The following is a 20,925-nucleotide window of genomic DNA, read 5'->3' as shown; positions in this document are numbered from 1 at the left end:
AGGAAGAACTGCAACCTGCAGAAAGGACTTACATTGGAGAAGTTCATGAAGGACTGTCTCCCATGGGAGGGACCCCACACTGGACCAGGGAGAAGAGTGAGGAGTCCTTCCCCTGAGGAAGAAGGAGCAGCAGAGACAATGTGTGGCAAGCTGACCCCAACCCCCATCCCCTGTTCCCCTGCACTGCCAGGGGGAGGAGGGAGAGAAAACCAGGAGAGGAGTTGAGCCAGGAAGGAGGGAGGAGTAGGGGGAAGGTGTTCTAAGATTTGGGTTTACTTCTCATTATCCTTGTTTTGATTTGATTTGTAGTAAATTAAACTGATTTTGTTTCTTCCCCAAGTTCAGCCTGTCTTTTTGCCCGTGACCATAAGCGGGGAGTGATCCCTCCCAGTCCTTATCTCGACCCACAAGCCTGCCTTTATATTTCTCGTCATCCCACTGTGGCCGGGGTAGGGGGAGTGAGCAAGCGGCTGCATGGTGCTTTGTTACCAGCTGGGCTGAAACCACAACACACTTCAATTCTAGCAGCCTGGTCCACCAGCTCATTGTTTCGATGTTCTTCAGTGGCACAACTCTTGGGTATGCAAGCATCTACATGACAAACTTACTACCAGGTTCTCTACCCAAGCAGCAATATCTTGCCACAATTCAGTAGCCCCAATGGGTTTACCTCTGCGCTGCCAGTTGCTCTGCTTCCATTGCTGTAGCCACCTCCACAGAGCATTTGCCACCATCCATGAGTCAGTATAGAAATTTTCCTCATTCAGCAATATCTAAAGCCAGCTGGATGGCTTTCACTTCTTCAAACTGACTTGATTCATCTTTTCCTTCAGCAGTTTCTGCAACTTGTTGTGTAGGACCCCACACAGCAGCTTTCCACCTCCAATGTCTTCCCACAATATGACAGGGCTTACTGCTTTTCATTTGCTGGTGATTTACTACACAGCAGGACTTCTTCAGTATGAGTCCCCTCCTCTGGCAACACTCCACAGTTTCAGCCCTCTGGCCAGTCCATGATCACTTCCAAAATTCCTGGACAGTTGGGGTTTCGCATTTGAGCCTGGTACAGTACGAGTGCAACCCACTTACTCAATGTAGCATCAGCTGCATGATGCATAGGGGGGACCCTCCCTTTGAACATCCAACTCCACACAGGCAATCAAGATGCCAAGAGGAAGTGTGCTTCAGTACTGACTATTTCTGAAGCGGCTCAAACTCCTTCATATGCTGCTAATATTTCTTTTTCAGCTGGCGTATAAAGGGAGTGAAAGACAGGGCAGGAGATGGGGAGCAGGGAGAGGTATTCTCAACAGCAAGCAGGGTGACTTGCTGTAGGTGAAACTCAAAACTAGCTAGGAGAAATCAGAAGTTTTCACATACTATACCTACACAGCCACGGTTAAATTGAAACAAAGAAGCCTGGTTCATTGTCATGGTTGGTATAAAATTGGCATTTATTGATTATTCAAAATTACTAATCCCCCGAGTAATTTGTTCACAGCAGACCCAAACACTGTAACACACATTCAGGCATGTTCTACGTGAAAGACTTATGTCATCTGACTAGCCCTTCTCATTTCATGGTGGAAAGTGTTTGAATTCACTTTCCCCAACCTGACCTTTTGCATCTGTTTTAGCTTCTATGAAATCTCAGTGCTAGAGGCACAACTGCAATCAGAATTTAATCAGAAAGAGCTTTGATCTCACTAAGGGCCAGAGGGCTTTGCAGAAACTCACGCTTTCTCTAAGAGATCCGAGGCATCATCTACCTCCTACCCACTTTTAACAAAAACAGCCAAGGATCACTCAAGAAACTTTCCTTGGGAGAATACCTGAACCCATGTTGAAGCCTTCCTCAAGTCTGCCCCTTTTCCTGCCTGGAAGTCATCCAGACAGAAGCAGAGGACTTTGACTCGTGGGCCTGGAATTTTCTTGCATCTGGCAATCCCAGACAGATGTACATCTAGCAGTTCTTCAGCACATATACAGAGTCTAGAGCGTATCAGCTACCCAGATGAAAGAGTAAATCTATTGCTCACTGGAGTCACTGAAGACCTCCTATGGAGCACTATGTGTAAATACCATTCAGAAAATTCCAGACATAACAAGTCAGTCTCACGAAAGGCCTAGAACTGCATCTTTCCAGGCATAGGTAGTGTTTATCTTAAGTCTACGAAGGATAACCTGACTTGTGCATCACCGTGGACTTCCTATCATTACTTCTTGCTCACTCTTGCCATTTTAGAAATAGTCTTAAGGTCTTCTTTATTAGAATTATTCAATGCTAAAATATTAAAATGACCTGGAATACTCCAAAACACATTCTTAGACTTATGTTAGACTCATTTACTACTACATACAAAATTTAAGTGGGATCAAGAAAGGAAGAGTATTGAGATACTACAGGGAATCTTGAAGCCTAGTTTTTAAAGCAAAATCAGCACTGAGTTTCCGCATGACTTCTGCATGATTCAGCTCATGCTGCTCTCTTTTAGTAAGACCATAGTTTTCTTTCACGTACTTTGCAAAGGGCATTAGATGTGTCCTAGCAGGAGTGCCATCCTTCCGAGTGGGCTGACTCAGGACCAGCTGCCCGCCACAGAAGGCACACATGAAGTGCTCTGTGTCCAGAGACTTGGAATGACGTCCAATCCTGAAATGGAAGAATAAGTACTTTGATTTCACACATGTAGTAGACAGTACTTATGGGAAAGGGCTCCTTTCACCTTCTGCCAGGCTACTTAGGTCAGATTTCTAAGCTAGCATTTTAAAACAGGAAACAGACTACATACTTCACACAGTGGAACAATCAAATCTGTATTACACATTTCTTTATGCTAGACCTTTTTCCACTGCCTTTTCAGCTTGGTTCCTTTCTCTGACTCTTTTAGTCTATTAGTATGAAGTGCTACAACATTTCAAAACACCTCCACAACCCATGTATCAACTACCCCTCAGAGTTTCTCCTCAAAGCCATCACCATCAAACTTCTCAATGCTCTGTTGCATCTAAGCAACTAAGACATTGCATAATCATATTAAACACTTCAGGAAGATTCTTTGATATGTGAAATACTGTTTCCTGCCAGTGCTTCTGGAAGTAGCTCATATGATCTTGAGAAAAAAAATCCCATGCATGCTTTCTAAGCATGTATTTAGCCCCTAAAGTGAGGGGGGAATAATAATCTTCAAAAAAAAAAAAAAAATCACACCATTGTCAGCCACTTTCCTGGGCTATGCAGAACTGAGTTCCCAAAACTTCATGCTTTCCCACTGAGCCTGTGGTCAGCTATGATATTCCAGAAAAGGCAACACCTTCTATACCCATGAAAGGTAAGAAGTCTTTGAAATTACTATAGCAACTATTTATTCTGTTTGATCTCAGCAACATAAATAGCTCTCATTTCACAAGTGCAGTAAGCAAGACAGAAGTCTGACAACCAATGTTGCAATCTATCAGTAGAGCTGTGTCCTAGCTTCAGCCCTTCATATCACAGTGCTGCTCACATCTGTGTGGCTCCAGATATCTATTCTTCCTTTAGTATATACACAAGCTGAAAGAGTCCATGAGATAGATCAACTAGAAAACTGACTGTAGCTTTTGTAGAGTTTTAAACCAATAGATATCGTTATATTGTTGGTCTCTACATTTTACTTAGCAGTACCATAACAAAGATACAAGATTAGTCAAAATGTTTAGTCTTAATTCAAAGTCATCAAGATAGAAAACCCAGAGAGCTTCCTCTGATACTTTGTTCTAATATCCAGTTTTTATCAGGACTTGTTCTGCTTTTGAATTCCAGTTACTACTAACTGACTTCTTTTGGCATCAGATAGTCCTCAGCATCTTTACAAGGATGAGCGTATAAAAAATAACTCAGTCCACCATGCCAAGTCTAGCACTCTTCTGTAGATTGTTTCTCCTTAGATCAAACCTAGACTGTTGTCATGGCACATTCAACGATGTTAGTTTATAAAACGTCTACAGATTTCAAAAGAACTTGGAATGCCTTATTTCTGCAACACATACTAGTACTTTGCTTACATGCATTCTACAGGGTTGTACCAGATCCAGCCATTGATCCATCAGTGTAGGCCCACAAGTATTACTCCTGATGTAGTACTTAGTTAAGACTGGAAGTACCACCCCCTACCAAAAAGCCTGTAATAAGATGAGTGTTGACCATGAAATCAGAGATAAGTGGTCAAAAAACATCACAAGTTCACTCAGTATTAACTACAGTAAGAAGTGAATCCAGATTTACATCATTTGAGCAATATTTGAAAAGTGAGAGCAGCCACGTGGGTGTGACCTTTCCCTGCCATGTCCTTCAAAGCCGAGGCACATATTCTGATCATTTACTGCTTCCCAAAGACCTTCCATCACCACCAATGGTCCTCAGATGACACTTCTGCCTGTCCTGACCTCTGAACTGGAAATGAAACTACCTGGAAACAAACATGTGGAATCACATAGCAAGGTTCTGTAGGCTCAGGAAATGTGAAGTGACAACTCGGAGAGTATCCCAACTGCTTCACAGTTTAAGAGACCCATGATTTCTAGAGACAGAAGACTGCCAAGTTAGAGACAAAGTTAATACATAATCATATGCAAGATCAAAACGTTACTCACGTAGATTTGCACAGAACACACTCATAGATGAATTTGTAATTAATCTCATAGCTGTGGCATCGTGTTACTACTGGCAGTTCCGGATGAATCACAGCTGATTTATTGGCATAAAATCTCCAGAATCGTCCATGTCCATCGCGAACACCATTGATCAGCCAGGTGGCTGCATGGCAAGTCTCATGAACTAGTGTGTCTCGAAGACGATCTTGGGTAAAGCAAACGGACATTAAGATCAGTCAGGTATGGGGAACTACAAACTTTCATCCTTAGTCACTACGTCATGCCTTTGACACTCTGTCTTTATTAAGATGCAAGAGTTAATTTGGAGGTTGGAATTACCAATGTTTTGATAAGATAAAATGCCCCAAAACAAGGTTTTACTCAGTGCATTTCCAGTTTTGTGATTAGGCCCAATTCTGCATCCTAGTTACTTTCCTGCACTCCTAATCTGTTTGGGTTTTTTGTTTGTTTGTTTGGGTTGGGTTTTGGGGTTGTTTTTTTTTCTTAATGAGACCTGAAACACCTTTATTTAGACCAAGATTAATTGATTGCTTTTGTAACATTGGTATTTTTCATCCAGAAACAACTAGAGTGGAGCACTGAACTTTCTCCACAATTAGAATAGAATATTTCAGTTGGAAGGGACCTACAATGATCATCTAGTCCAACTGCCTGACCAAAAGTTAAAGTATGTTAAGGGCATTGTCCAAACGCCTCTTAAACGCTGACAGCCTTGGGGCATCGACCTCTCCAGGAAGCCTGTTCCAGTGTTTGACCACCCTCTTGGTAAAGTAATGCTTCCCAACATCCAGTCTAAACCACCCCAGCACAGCTTTGAATGTTCCCACGTGTCTTATCACTGGATAGCAGGGAGAAGAGATCACCACCTCTCTTTCCACGTCCCCTCCTCAGGAAGCTGTAGAGAGCAATGAGGTTGCCCCTTAGCCTCCTTGTCTAGTAGACACGCCCAAAGTTCTTAGCTGCTCCTCATAGGACATGCCTTCCAGCCTGTTTTGGGTTTGTGTGGCAGGGTTTTGGTAGTGGGGGAGGGGCTACATAGGTGGCTCCTGTGAGAAGCTGCTAGAAGCTTCCCTGGCTCCAAGTTGGACCCACCACTGGCCAAGTCAGACCCAATCAGCAACAGTGGTAGCACCTCTGGGATAATGTATTTAAGAAAGGAAATCTGCAGTGGAGAGGGGAGTGGAAGGTGAGAGAAACCCCTCTGCAGACAGCAACGTCAGTGAAGAAGGAGGGGGAGGAGCTGCACCAGAGGAGGGGATGTCCCTGCAGCCTGTGGTGAGACGGCAGGCTGTCCCCCCCCAACCCATGGAGATGAACAGATGCCCACCTGCAGCCCAGGGAGAACCCCATGCCAAAGCAGGGAGATGCTCCCCAAGATGGCCATGACTCCATAAGAAAAGTGTGCACTGGAGCAGTCTGTGCCTGAAGGACTGCAGCCCATGGAAAGGGCCCACACTGGAGTAGTTCATGTAGGACTGTCTCCCATGGGAGTGACCCCATGCTGGAGCAGGGGAAGAGTGAGGAGTCCTCCCCCTGAGAAAGAAGGAGCAGCAGAGACAAGGTGTGATGAACTGACCCCATTACCCATCCCCCTGTGCTGCTTGGGGGGAGGATGTAGAGAAAACCGGGAGTGGAGTTGAGCTGGGAAGGAGGGAGGGGTGGGAGGAAGGTGTTTTAAGATTTGGTTTTACTTCTCATTATCCTGCTCTGATTCAATTGGTAATAAATTAAATTGATTTTGTTTTTGCCCCCCAAGTTGAGTCTGGTTTTTGCCCATAACCATAATCAGTCCCTCTCTGTCCTTTTGTCGACCCACAAGCTTTTCATTATATTTTCTCCTCCACATCCCACTGGGGGGCAGGAGTGAGCAAGCAGCCTCACGGTGCTTTGTTGCCAGCTGTGCTTAAACCACAACACAGCCCTTTCACCAGCTTTGTTGCCCTCCTCTGGACACATTCAAGGACCTTCACATCCTTCTTAAATTGTGGAGTCCAGAACTGCACACAGTACTCAAGGTGAGGTTGCACCAGCGCTGAATACAGCAGGATAATCACCTTTTTTGACCAGCTGGTTACACTGTGTTTGATGCACCCCAGAATGTGGTTTGCCTTCTTGGCTGCCAGGGCACACTCCTGACTCCTACTGAGCCTGCTGCTGACCAGCACCCCCAGATCCCTTTCTGCAGGGCTGATCTCCAGCCACTACTCTCCCAATTTAGACTTGTGCCTGGTGTTACCCCATCCCAGGTGCAGAATCCAGCATTTGGACTTCTTAAATTTCATCCCATTAATCATTGCCCAATGCTCCAATCTATCTAAATTCCTCTGCAAGGCATCCTGTCCCTCAAGAGAGTCAACAGCACCTCCCAATTTGGTATCATCAGCAAACTTGCTAATAGTGGATTCAACTCCTGCATCCAGATAATTGATAAACATATTGAACAGGACTGGCCCTAGAATTGAACCCTGAGGAACACCACTGGTGACCAGTCACCAGCCAGATGTAGTCCCAATCACTACAACCCTTTGAGCTCTGCCCTTCATCCAGCGCACCATGAACCTGCTCATCCCACAGTTGGACAACTTGTCCAGAAGGATGCTGTTAGGGACAGTACCAGAAGTCTGACTAAAATCCAGAAAAACTACATCCACCGCCTTCCCTTCATCCACTAGGTGGGTGACCTAATCATAGAAGGATATCAAACTAGTTAAACAGGACTTCCCCTTTGTGAACCCATGTTGACTGTGCCTGATGATTGCATTATTCCTCAAATGCTTTTCAATAGTACCCAGTATGATCTTCATAATTCTTCCAAGAAGCGAGGTTTAGACTAACAGGTCTGTAGTTCCCTGGGTCTTCCCTCACACCTTTCTTGTAAATTGGAATAACACTGACTAGCTTCCAGTCAGTAGGGACCTCCCCAGACTCCCAAGACCATTGGCAGGTCACTGACAGGGGTCCTGCCAAAAAATCCCCCGGGCTCCTTAGTACTCTGGGGTGAATCCCATCAGGCCCCATGGACTTGTGAACATTCAGCTGATACAGCTGGTCCCTGACAATTTCAGTGTCCACAAATGGAAAATCACTGTTCCCACGCTCATGGTCCCCTAACTCAGGGGACTGGGCAGCTCAGGGTCTGTCAGTTTTATTAAAGACCAAGGCAAAAAAAAAAAAGCATTGAATGCCTCTGCTTTTTCTTCATCCCTATTAATCAGATGACCATCTTCAACAAGCATCAGTCCAATGTTTTCTTTAGGCCTTCTCTTGCTGTTAACATACTTTAAAAAGCCCTTCTTGTTATCTGACACAACACTGGCCAGTTTCAACTCAACTGAGCTTTGGCCTTCCATGTCTTCTGCCTGCATACACAAACCACAGCTCTGTAATCTTCCTGCAAAGCCTAACCTCACTTCCAGAGATCATACAATTTCTTTTTCCTCTTGAGCTCCACAAGGAGCTCCCTGTTCAGTCAACTGGTCTTCTGCCCCGCTTGCTTGACTTACAACACAGTGGGATTGCCTGTTCCTGTGCTTCTAAAAGATGCTTCTTAACAACTGACCAGCACTCATGGACTCCTAAGCCCTCAAAAGCTGATTCCCAGGGTACTCCTTTTGTAGCTCTCAAATCAAATTTAATAAGCTTACTTAAAAATATTCTATTAATTACAGAACTGGTTCTCCTACAGTAACTGCAACATTCATTTCCCCAAATTGGGAGGGGATGAGGCAAAAATAACTGTTATAGTACCCACCACATAATAGAACTTAATTTGACAAGATCAGGCAACCTGTCTTTATTCCAGCTTTAAAATACTACTAACAAGGTGGCTAGCTATGATGGAAGAAGTCAGATTTTAGATTGCCATTATAGTACATATAGAGTTACAGTAACCTGGTCTTCAAATCAATAAGAAATATAAACAAAATACTGCAATTAGCATGAATACATCTCTGTTCTCACATTCTGTAAATTTGCCCAGCCTCTCAGAAGGGTTGTGAGGACAAGTACTACCATTAATGGATTTATTTATTCAAGAAAACATGAAATTTCAAAGCAAGGTCCAGTTCCAGATCTCTTCAGCCTCAGATTCATGTTTTTATCTCTAGAACTTGCTTTCTCAAAGAAGAATCAACATATCTTTTCTTTTACCTACCTGCAGAGTCACAGACTTTCTCAGAAAGTTCTATGCGAGCGTAACGCTTTGCTTTAGGACCTTCTGTCTGCCCAGTTACACAATATCCTGCTGTTTTTCTCATTTTCTTATTCCAGATTATTACCATTTTCTCTGGCAACTGAAAAACAAAACAGAACATGTAATCTGCCCTCTCCTACCTCTCTTATCTTCTTCTGGCCCTCTGGCTTCCCCTTGTATTTACTGCAAAGCCAGTACAGGATGTGTCTGTTAGTTGTCAGTTAAGATGCAAACCCACCCTCCATGGCTTCTTATTCCCATCATCAGTTTTTCTGTAACCAACACTGGGAGTTTCACAATGCAAGATGAGACAAAAAGTCCCTTAGTGCATTGTTAGCATCCACAGTAGTACATGATCAGAAGTTCTACAGCTTAATAATTTACAGATCAAATACCATCTGCTTTGGTTGTTCTGAACCTGCAGCTTGCCATTTTAATTTGATGCACCTTCACACTGCAAAACGATGAATAATCACCCCTTGCTTATCTGTGCTGCTCCTGATTTTATAAGCCCTCAGCATATCCATCCTGGTTAGTTCTGTTCTTTTACTAACAGTTTTCTGTCATCTAAATTAATTAATAAGCTTAAGTAACTGGTCCAACAGTAGTAAGTGCCAGCACAGGTATCGAGCTGAAGCACTGTGAAGTAGGATATTTTGCCTTCAGCAATAGTGAGCCTGTTCAGCTCAGCTTTATGTGAAATCATGACCTCTGCCTGTCCTTGGTCAGCTCAACAGTATTTTCTCAGCTGCACAGAAACATTTTCCTTCCTGAAAGAAATTCTACTGGAATTACTGAGGGCAGCATCCATCCTTTCAAGGATGTTTCTCACCAGAGGAGGGTCTCCAGTATCCCAGAAGATGTAAAGGTCAACACAGCGGTTCTCTGAAATTGAACCTTTAATTTGAAACACAACTTATAGCTTTAGGCTCACCCAAAACTGTTATTCAAAGGATAAGCAGCTTTTTAATCTGTTCCAGAATGGCAGACATGAACATGCAATAGGAATGAATGAAGACTGCATGTAACATGACTAAGCATGAGGCAGTAGGCCCTAACAACAAAGGGAAGCGCTTTTATCCATCAGCTCCCTACTCCCCAACATATGCTCCCACCACTTGCCTTCTGTCAGCTGCTGGCAAGAAAGTTGTGCTACAGCTAGCTATTAGGCTGTGGTAACACTGCAGAGTTCACTAGTACACGTTACTTCAGTAAAAGCTGAATGAGCAACAGCTGTAGCCAACCCTGAGCTTCTTTCAGCAGCAGAAAGCCATAGCTGCCTTTGCTGGGGTCTACTACCACAGAGGCAACAGAAACAATCCCAGGCTGCTGAGCTGATGACCATGCAGGTACAAGAAGATACATGAAGATAAATTATCAGTCGCCTCTTCAAAGCTGAAACTGATCCAAGGCCCCTCATGTAGCACTTCCTCTCAAAGACTCTTGCACACCAGACTGCTCACTTAAGGATGGTACACCATTACAGCTAGGAAAGCAAGCCAAGCTGAAAACTGCTGCATCACAGTGGTGATAAACCCCTTTCAAAGAAATTGCTTGAACTAATTCAAACGTAAGCTATTGCTATAAAGCTTAACTTGTACTAACTGAAGAGGATAAAGAGCAATCACATCAGAAACTGAGGAACAACATATTAACCAGTATTTTAGAATTGTAGTTTTTGTTTTGAAGCCGACCTTCTGCTCAAAGATGGTTCTATTATACAGACAGTAGAGCTTCTGTGCCAGCTCCTCTTTATTTTTCTTGAAATACTTCACATAGTGGGAAGCTGGATTTGAGAGATCTTGCAAGAAACAGCCAGGCACTGAGCACACGCTGAGCCTGCAAGAAAAGCCATAAAGCAGTTTACTGAAGTACAGAGATAGCACGCTGAAAAATAACAGCCACTTTATTGCCAATAAAGATCTCTGGGATGCTGCCACTGGCATAAACCTCTCCTGACTCTTTTCACTAGCTTGCCCTCACGAGGCCAGTGGGGCACACATGTTTATACTGTCTTCTTCCCTCTTCAGGACCATGAAAGGGCAGAACTGTTGCAATAGTTCTGCATTTATTTCATTAATTCACAAAACTAGATTATGAGGACTCCTAAGTAGGAAAAGAGGGTGGCTCAGATCTTTGTGACACAGCGAGCCATAATTGTACCAAAACTTGATCAATATATGAACAGCCCTAACATGATCACCCACAATAAAGGTATATTTTCAGAAACATAGCCAAAGATGTTATGGGAAATCTCAGGACTTCATTCAGGGGAAGTGGATATTCCACTAGGATTACTAACTCCACTACTGCAGCATTCTGACAAAGCATCAGCTCTGAAGACATCATTTAAAGGTTTTGCATTGGTATATACAATTATAAAATGTCTAAAAGAAACATCACATGGCTAAAATGCAGAATAAAGGCAGCTATTAGAAATGAAAAAGACATTCTTCTGAAAAGCTTAAGCTGCATCCACATATAGAAAAAGAAACACGAATTCTGCAAGTTATAAGGATACAGGTCAAAAATACCAAGACAAGCTTGTTAAAAGGCATGAATTACTAATAGAATTAGTTTTAATATATATTCAGAGGCAGGCAGCTGGATAGACAGAATCTGCAGGGCCAGCACATGTTAGAAGTATGCTGTGCAAGACAAGGAATAGCAAGAGAGCTAACATTTACAAAGAAGATTTGACATTTATCAGATTTAGTTGTTGTCATCAATTCCTCTAAGTGAAGATTAGCTTATATTCTGCCTGTCATACCTGAGACCAAAAGCTTTGATTTCCAGCTACTTAACTATTAACAACTGCTGAACTGGTAGCAGAAGTTTCTAGGTACCAGAAAAAAACAGAACATCACCATAGGCAAAATTCTTAGCATCTCTCTGTCCATCTATAATGGTCCTAGAACATAGTAAAGATGAAGAAACACTTACCTTTTCTCTGTCTTTTCTGATTGTGAGCAACTGACCAATTCATTCCTAGGAATACTTGCAGAAGCCTTTATCCTGAAAGGCGTTTCTTGAAGTGAAATGGAGTTTGGCCTTGGTGCCTTGACTCCCTCCCCTTTCAAGGGCTGGGCATCTTCACAGGGTGGCTTCATGTTTTCTAGTTCAACAGAAAGAGTCACAGAATTACACACTGTCAAAGAACGGGGAGCACAGACATCAACAACCAGGTAACAGACAACAGTGAAAAAAGTCAAATATTCCACCTCAGCATACACACTCTTGCTGTGCATACTTGAATGCAAAGGCTTTTACAACCGATGGAAAGGTAATTTGCTGTTATATGCCACAAAAGTTACCATTCAATGAAGGAGCGGTAGACTCCAAACTTTCAAACATTCAGTTAGTAGGAAGCAGAGGGAAAAGAATTTGTGACCTCACTCAGGGACTTCTGTGACATTTCACTAATTCAAAATACGTCACCAGCACAATGGGAGCAGTAATGCAGAGACACCATCTGAACAACAACAAAAAAATCATTTTAACCTTCTGTCATGTACCATAAGTCACATTGTTTGTTTCAGAGGCAAGCTCTGATCAGATAGCTGCCTACTTCACCAGTCCACATCTGGACAGATAGCCAAGATGACTGGCCCTTACACCAGAAATCAAGGACCGCTTCAAGGCTTGCAGTTTCAGTAGATGTTCTCTCTGCTGGCTTTTCTATAACTGTTCCCCTATTTGGACCACTCGTTGTGAGAGACTGAAAGAGTTAATGTCTCAAACATTGTGGTGGGGCAAGTTCTGCTTAAAGACAAACCCTGCACAGCAAGGAACCAAGGTGAAAAGCCCATCAGCTCAGACATCAGCAACAGGAGGGGGAGGGCGTGCTGGAGGGTGTGCAGCTCCCTGTTCTGATAAGCTGTTCTGATACAAAGATCAAACAACGGCCCTGTCTGCAGGGAAGGAGAAGTTACTCCACAAACGACCCCCAAGCCCAAAGGCTCACAAACTGCTCATTAACCTGACGAGTTCGGGTGCCAGCCCGAAGGAGGAGCAAGGATGATAAAAGGACATCAACTGAAGCCCTGGGTGCGCAAGACCACTGGGACTGGACCCCTCAGCTGACTGGACACCTCAGCTGACTGAACCAACGCTGGACCCAGGACCAGTGAAATCTTTCTCTCTTCCTTTTTCTCTCTCTGTCTTCTTCTCTCTTCCCTTTTCCTCTTTCACAATCCCTACACCTCATCCATTTCAAGACATAAACTGTTGACCAAGTCTGAGACTAAGAGTGGATCCAGCTGCCCCTAGACCCTTCTCTGAGGAGGAGTCTGGAAAGCAAGGGGGTCTGCTCTGAACTTCGTGACTCAATGGGAGGGATCTCCGTATTCCCTGAATTAATGTATATGGTTACACGGTTTACAGAAGTAGGTTTATGCCAATTCCGGTTGTGAGAAACCCTGTCACCTAATACCACACCTCCCCAGTTCAGTTTGCTTCTGTCATGAATAAAATCTTTAACTGATCGTTTGGTGTTGTTTCACGTTAATTTAGCCCGAGGGAATTTCGAATTAAACACGACTCCCTGGTCTGTCCAGTCTGGGTCATGACACTCATCTCCTTTCACTATTCAGCCATATACAGGGAAGCCAATGCAGCTGCCAGCTCACTTCTAGGATGTTTTATAGACCACATTGACATATTCCAATAAAAATAAAATAAAATAAAAAAAAACCCACCACCTTTTTCCCAGGGCATATTTCTATGCTGTCAGACATCCTCTTCCATAGGTGTCCTTGCCCTGAACTAGTCCTTGTTAGTGAGGAAGGCACTCTGTGTTTGCTTTTCTAGAAAGAGATTTGTTTTCACCTGCTTGTACTCAGCAATAGTCCTTTTCACCCTTTGCAATCTTTCAGTTGGAGCTCACTTCAGTTAGTCAGAGAAGGAACTACTGATATAAACTGTATTTAAAATAAGTAAATTATAAATTCAAATACTAAATTAACAGCATCTAAACTGCTCAAAATTTCAGTCCTACCAAAACAACAGCTTCACATTAACTGCTATCATACATTTAAAAAAATTAAACATCATTCAAAACCACCAGTTAGATTTGTTTTCAGAACAATTTTAAAAACTAAAAATGCCTACAATTATAGGAATTATAAAAATAAGCAATAGTGAAAAACTTAAATCTTGATACCACACGACTAGTAGAATCACTTTTCAAAATGCTCAGAGGAATAATTTCTGATTGCATCAAATTTAATTCCAAGATGCTGGGTTGCACTTCTAAAGCATATGCCACACAATTGAAAAGAATTAGGCAATTAGCACTACCATTGCTGCCAATCAGTAGCTTGCAAGTTAGCCAAGAACAATTGCTTACCTATTGTGCTTGGCTGGTAGACAGTTTTACTTGCGCTTAAGATTGGTTTTTGAGGTATACTCCGTTTCCTTATCCGTTCTATTAATGATTCAAATTCGTCATCTGAGCTATCTGATTCTACCTCTGTACTTTGCCTCAGCGCCACAGTTGGCACTTTATTTTCTGTACTTTTTTCACAGTTTCTTTCTTTCCTTCTAACAAGCAAGTCTGGACTGCCTCTGGAAATTGACTTTTTCAGATTTTGTGGAGGTGGGAGTTTTATGCACCTCCGACTCTCTTTCAAGTCATTCGCTCCCCCTTTTTGGTAGTCATGCCATGAACTTTCTACAAAGACAGAATCTTCAATGTCACTTGAAGCTTCTGGATACTGCAATTCTTGGCAGCAAGTGTTCTTCGTTCTAGAAGTCATCAACTTCTTCAGGGTCTGAAGATCCTTCTGTGCTGCAATTCAGAATAAACAGCTTGAAGTTTTGGTAATTTCATTTAGGACATCTGCCTTTGTCTTAACACAAAAAAAAAATCCCTTGAAAGACAGGAAAACACAAAGAATAGGAAGATATCTTTGCATTTTCTTTATTACACCCTGCTTATTTATCATCATACTAAATGGAAAGTCACTGAAAGATGTATAAAAAAACCCAAGCCTTAAACCCCATGTGTGTATACATCAGCCATCAGACCTAACAATCCTGAATAGGTAGCTAGCACTGGCATAATCTTCATTCCCACTAACAAAAGCTACATGCATGTAAGAGTGAGGCTGAACATTTCACATTAAAGTTTTATAACACCAGCAAGTGAAGGGTTAAAAATGCTCAGCCTTAGCTGATCAGGCCATAGTCTACAGCACAAAGCACACACTTGCCAACAAACAAGGCTTCTGACATCTCTGATTTGACCTATCAAGATCAAAGTATCATGTCAGATCTATTGGTGACTTTTTATTTTAATGATGCTTCTGGTCCACTTTTAGAAAAGCATTTCCCCTCCAGAAAGCATCCCAATAGTTTTTTTACAGTCTGCAGCTGGCATACATGTTTCAGGGTTGACATTCACACCAACTGCAAGAGATCCCACCCTTCTTGATCAGGGGTCAGAGCTTCTCCAGGTTCACATGAGATCACTGTTATCATCCCTCACCTACTAGAATTCTATCACCTGATTGCTGGCCCAGCAACCATGTAAAGAATTCCAGAGCCCTGTTCACTCCTTCTAGGAAAGTCCACTTTGCTCGTATCAATGAGAAGTGTACCAGACAGCTATAGTCAGGATCTGAATGTTAGTAAACCAAGGCACTTTCCATCCCTTGGGGGAAAAGACGGATCTTCTGCTCAGACAAGCATTGAAGCCCCTCAAGTCATGGTTTGCCAGAGCATCTTGTAGCCAGCATTCAAAGGATTACACATAGGACCTTGGCTAAAGACGCTCCAAATTAAAGGACCCTATCTGTAGCTCTGCAACACCCATAGGCAAGACTGGCCTGATTGCCAATATCTGCATCAAATTAAAGGTATCTAGCTTAACAACAGTTACCTTCTTTCCTTACTCAGTGTCTTTTAGCCACAGAATGAGCTGGTACAGCCATAGGAACACTGCTTTGCATATCCTAAGTCCTGTCTCCACAGTGATTATCCCATATTTGCAGCTCAGTCTAATCAGCCATGAGCTGCTACTCTCTTCACAGACCCAGATACTAGCAGATAGCCCACAGTATCTGCAGACCTACAGCAATGCTTCAAAATGTACACTTGTCAGAACAGTATAACCATGCTTTCCTCTGTTACCCCAGAGGAAAAAGAAAAGCCTCTCCTCTGGTACCCTTCAAGGAAGAGACAAAGTGATCTTATGTTTAACAAGCTCCCTCAGAAATTTATGAGCTCAGCAACGAATGCTATCTTTCCACCCATTAAAATGCCTGCTTCATATTTGCTGTTGGACAATTATTTACCATTCTTTGTTGTGCTCTCTCTCACTTTAAAGTCCAAGAAGAAATCATCCAAGTCATCAATTAAGTCCTTCAAACTATAAAACAAGCAATTAATGTGAAAAAAGGTAGGCACAAGCAGGAAAACAGAAGAGTAAGTCCGCCTTACTAAAAAAGCAAACAAAAAAAAAGCCACCCAATATACCATTATGAGCTGCTTACTGCAAATGTTACCAAATATGTCCATTAACAGGAATGGCAAGAGCACGTACACCTCCAAACATCCCATTTTACATTTGACTTGAACATGCAGATTGAGCACATAGCAGTTCTTCTGTCTGCACTCACTCCTATACATGTATCTGCCTATGAATCACTAAAACTTTTGATCATTTTTCTGTATTCTGAATAGTAGATGCGATACAGAAAACTAATATATAAACATTGAAGAGTCATTAATTACAGCACCTACCTTGCATCCGCCTTTTTAGAAACAGATTTGGGAGTTTTCATTCTAGCTAAAACTGAAGCAATAAAATATTAATTAAGAACAGGGTTCTGTTTCTTTTGTTATGCCTTTTTTTTTTTTAAGAGAAAAGTTTGCAACTAGTAAAAATTCAGTCTAAAGTCTTTAAAAAAAAAACCAAACACAAACATAAAAATGCTTTACATGTAATTCCACCTCTTAATTCCTCAAAGCTGACAGCAAATGCTAGAAAGCGTTTCCTTCATTATTCAATCCTTGCCAAGCACAAAGCCAGATAAGAGCCATTATGTATCTTGCAGTATTCAGTATAGCCTCTTCATATATGTGGATCAGCGGAGGTGGAATTGAATCGGTTTAACAGTATTTTCCCCAAGCATTTCAATGACTGCAGGTAGTAGCTTTCCTACTGCAAAGAGTCGCCCACATGCTTATTCCACTAAGTGACTCCAAAAAAGCATTCAAACGAAATGGTAACAGTAATAACCCACTGCAGAACAGCAATTCAATACTACTACTCAGAAATAAACACATTTTAAATCACTCCAGGAATATTGTGGTGACTGCTAAACATGAAACATGGTTCAGGTAGCGGTACTGCACATGCTTCAAGTAGTGACTCGAGAGATTATCAGAAACGCCATCAAAATTTCACACACCATCATTATGAGAGATTCAGGAAAGTTGAAGGGGAACAAATTTAATTAAAACATAAATCAGGCTGGGGAGAAGGGAACACTTCTTCAGAACACAATGGGTCAAAATAGCAGTTAAGGAACGTTCTCACAATCTGAAGATGCATACATGACTTCAATGGTATTATAAACTTTTGCACTATGCCATAAGCCCAAAACCAGAAGATAGGTTTGTTGATATGGCTGATTGGTAGATTCTGGTACCAGGAAGAGCAGCTGAGCTCCACCCAAATAGTACCCTGAAAGCACACTGTAAGTTAAAAGGCATAGGATGGGACTGGGTGTTGTCCTCTTTGAGGAAGAGCACAAGTGGGGGGGAATTCAAGACCTTGAAACTCAAAAAGTACTTGGAGCAATAAATTATTCTCAGTTTTAGCACCCAGTAGTCTTCACCACTACCATCATTACAAAAGAAGTAACCACAGCCTCTGCTGCCTTCCAAGCCACCACATCAAGGTGGCTCATTGAAGCACAAATGGCCAGCAGCCAGCTTTCCTAGATGTTCATAACCACAGTGTTCCTAGACCATGAAGCAGGACCAAACTAATAAGATGGCCAGCTGGTCACAGAAAACCAAATACTTACAGAAAAATATGACTTGCTACTTAATAAATCAATTCTCTTTAGTTTCTTGTCTCTTAGTACATATTTTCATTTCACTCTTTCCTACAACTGTCACTATAGTAATGGTATGGCAATAGAATAGCTTTGCAAATATTTGCAAAATAGCTTTGCAAATATTCTGCTCCAAGCCGCAACTACCAGCTACCCAACTCTCAGCTACCTTCCGTGCCAGAGCTGACACATGACTTCAGCCTCAACAGCCTGCCAGATGGAGGAGACAAAAAAAAAAAAAAAAAAAAAAAAGGAGAAAAAAAAAAAAGCAGACTAAAAAATATGTAAGTTTAAAAAATTACAGGAAAGTGAGCAGTGACCTAATAAATGGACAGTATTGAAACATTTATCAGATTTAAAAGCCCAGTAGTAGTGCAGGAACTATACACAGCTCATTTTAATTCAACTGGACGCAAGTAGTAAGGCTTGACAATGCTTAAGATCATTCACATGGCACTGAGCTGGAGCACAGCATGAACTCTAAAGTAATGAGAAATCTGCTTTAAAAGCAGCTGGACTAACACGAGAGTGTTATGCAAAAGGCAAAATAAACATATATGACTTGTTGCCTTACCATTTCTACCATCTCTTTTCAAATGTTGAATACATAGTGAGGAACATGTTGCAAGATATACAAACAATTAAATTACTTACCACTCTGAAACTCACTTGAGATGTGGTAGAGCCATGATTAGTCCACCTAAGGAACAAGCTAAATAGAACTCTTGCAACAGGAAAAAACCCAGCGTGTGCTCAACTACCCTAGCACAAAATGATAGTCATAATGGCTATTACCAAGAAGAAAAACACAAATATCAGGTACAGGCTAAACAAAGATAGGAAATTATGCACAGCAGACGCCACCACGTAAAATTTAGTATTCAATTCCATCTTACCAAGACCTCGAGCCACTATGAAAAGCCAAAAACATCCCTCCGACTGGTTAAGATTCACGCAGCAAAAGCCATGACACATAAGAGAGAATTCTGAGTAGTTTAGACATGTGTTTGGAACTGTAACTGCTTAGAGAAAATGTTTATTCAAAGACTCTCCATAGACTAAGAAGGAAGCAAGTGAGTAACATGGGACAGAACTGAGGCAACAAGAAAAAGTAATGCCAGGCAAAAAGCATCCAAAATTGAGACATGAGATTCAAGAACACTCACTGTGGCAAGGAGAAAATGTACTTTGCAGCAGGAGCAATGAAAGAAAATAATGCATAAAAACTACTTCATTATAACTAGATAGAAATGTGTCCTTTTCATACTCCTTCAGAAAACAAAATAACATGTGCTATTACTTACACATTTCAAATTCTTCATCGCTGCTGGAAGAGAAGTACAGGGCATGGCTGCAAAAAATGAAATACAGAATAGTATCAAGAACATTAGGTCAACAGCAAGTAGATCCGCATCTCCACTGGTCTGAAATGCCTGTGAACACTGAGAACCAAATGTATACTGAAAAAACCCTGAACATCTCAAATAGGCTAAACGGTTTTAAAATTATTTCAAATAGAAATATTAGAACTTGTATACTAAAATTTTTAACAACCATATATGTTCAATGTTCAAGTGGCAACCAATTGCTGTCAAAATCTGAAAGACTGAACCGTTTGGAGACACACAGGCTTAGGACATTACATTCGTTTAAGTTCAAATTGGGTATCAGAAGTCAGAAGGGATAGAAACCTTGTTTCTCATCTTACATGTGGTATATGATCAGGTAGAGAACGCTGTGTTGTATTAAGTCTAAAATCTCAAAACATGCAGCAATGAGAAACAAACTGCTTTTGTATAAAATGCACTTTAAATATGGTTGCCGTAAATATTTAGCAAACCGCAATAGCTTTCATAAAGCTATTTTAAGATGCAAAATGGATGCATTACTACTTCGACTGCAATTCTCACACAAACGTAGAGGCAACCCATAATACTCTTACCAAATTATTTATTCCATTTTCTGGCAAAACCCAAACATTAACATCTTGAAAAATACACTATGCAATTGCTTAAAAATATGCGGACAGCTTCTTTTAATTACATTAAAGTTACTCAACCCTTAAAGGCTATAATTCTGAAACATGCTAATACCTACCAATTATCGTAAAACAATCGAGCGCATAATCCAAAACTATATTTAGATATGATCAACAACAATAACGGAGGATGCGTGAGGTGGGGCTGCTGCCCCACCGACCACCACCTCACCCACCTGCCGCCCCGTCGGCCCTGGCTCCCCACGGCCACTCGCCCCGGACCGCGTCCGCCTGAAGCCAAACCGCAGCAAGAGCCGCCATCGCACAAGTCTGAAGGCCCGCCACCGGGACGTCCTGCGGCCACGCTCCCCGCCTGCTCCAGGTATTGAGCGGGTGCGGGGGCGGCCGGGCGCTCCCCGCGGCCCTCACCGCCCTGGGGGGCCTGCGGGCATCTCTGCTGCGGCGGCGCCCCGTCCCGTGCCTCCTCGAGCTGCAAGCGAAAGAGAGCATGAGCGGCCGGCTGGGGCGGTGGTGGCGGGTGGGGGCAGAAGGCGGCTAGTGGCCCCCGACGCACCGCTGCCCGCTCCATCCCGCTTCAAACCGCCCGCGCCCCACAGCAGCGCTTCCGGGGCACCGGGCCAGCCCGCATGCGCGCGGCCCCGCGCCTGCGCACAACGCACACATGGCCGGGCGGGACTGGCCCGCGGAGTCCCCCGTCGGTTGGCCGCTGTTGGCGCCGGGGGAATCGGCACCGGCTCCAGCTGAACTGCGGATTCGGCCACCGCCACACACAGACGTAGCTCGTAAAAAGGCTGTTACCGCCCCTCGTGATACCAGACAGCTGTTGCTAACAGGAGAGGGTGTGAGAGTAACTACAGGCAGGCTTCCTCCCCGGGGCATGGAGGCAGCGATGGCACCCCACCGAGAAGGGGTGCTCAACGGGCAGGATACACCCAGCGCCAGCACGGACCGACTGTCTTAGGTGCACCGACACCTGGCAGAAAGTGGAGTCTCAAGCTAAGCACAATCAAGAGACA

General features: G+C 42.8%; 1 protein-coding gene across 1 annotated transcript; it reads right to left on the bottom strand.

Annotated features, from left to right (window-relative positions):
- Positions 1-1,613: 1,613 nt before the first annotated feature.
- ACRC (acidic repeat containing) lies at positions 1,614-20,477 on the bottom strand. Its single transcript, XM_010565335.1, has 10 exons — positions 20,125-20,477; positions 19,215-19,261; positions 16,589-16,640; positions 16,141-16,214; positions 14,193-14,633; positions 11,789-11,960; positions 10,540-10,684; positions 8,807-8,945; positions 4,633-4,837; positions 1,614-2,653 (listed from the first exon to the last, which is right to left on the bottom strand). Exons 1-10 carry the CDS (start codon positions 20,475-20,477, stop codon positions 2,401-2,403), a joined length of 1,881 nt encoding a protein of 626 aa, XP_010563637.1. The 3' UTR covers positions 1,614-2,400.
- Positions 20,478-20,925: the final 448 nt, after the last annotated feature.

Source organism: Haliaeetus leucocephalus, unplaced genomic scaffold (assembly GCF_000737465.1).
Source record: "Haliaeetus leucocephalus isolate CR32 unplaced genomic scaffold, Haliaeetus_leucocephalus-4.0 Scaffold189, whole genome shotgun sequence".
NCBI classification, from domain to species: Eukaryota; Metazoa; Chordata; class Aves; order Accipitriformes; family Accipitridae; genus Haliaeetus; species Haliaeetus leucocephalus.
Note: the sequence above shows the minus strand (reverse complement) of the source record. Positions and strands in the feature narration are given on the sequence as shown.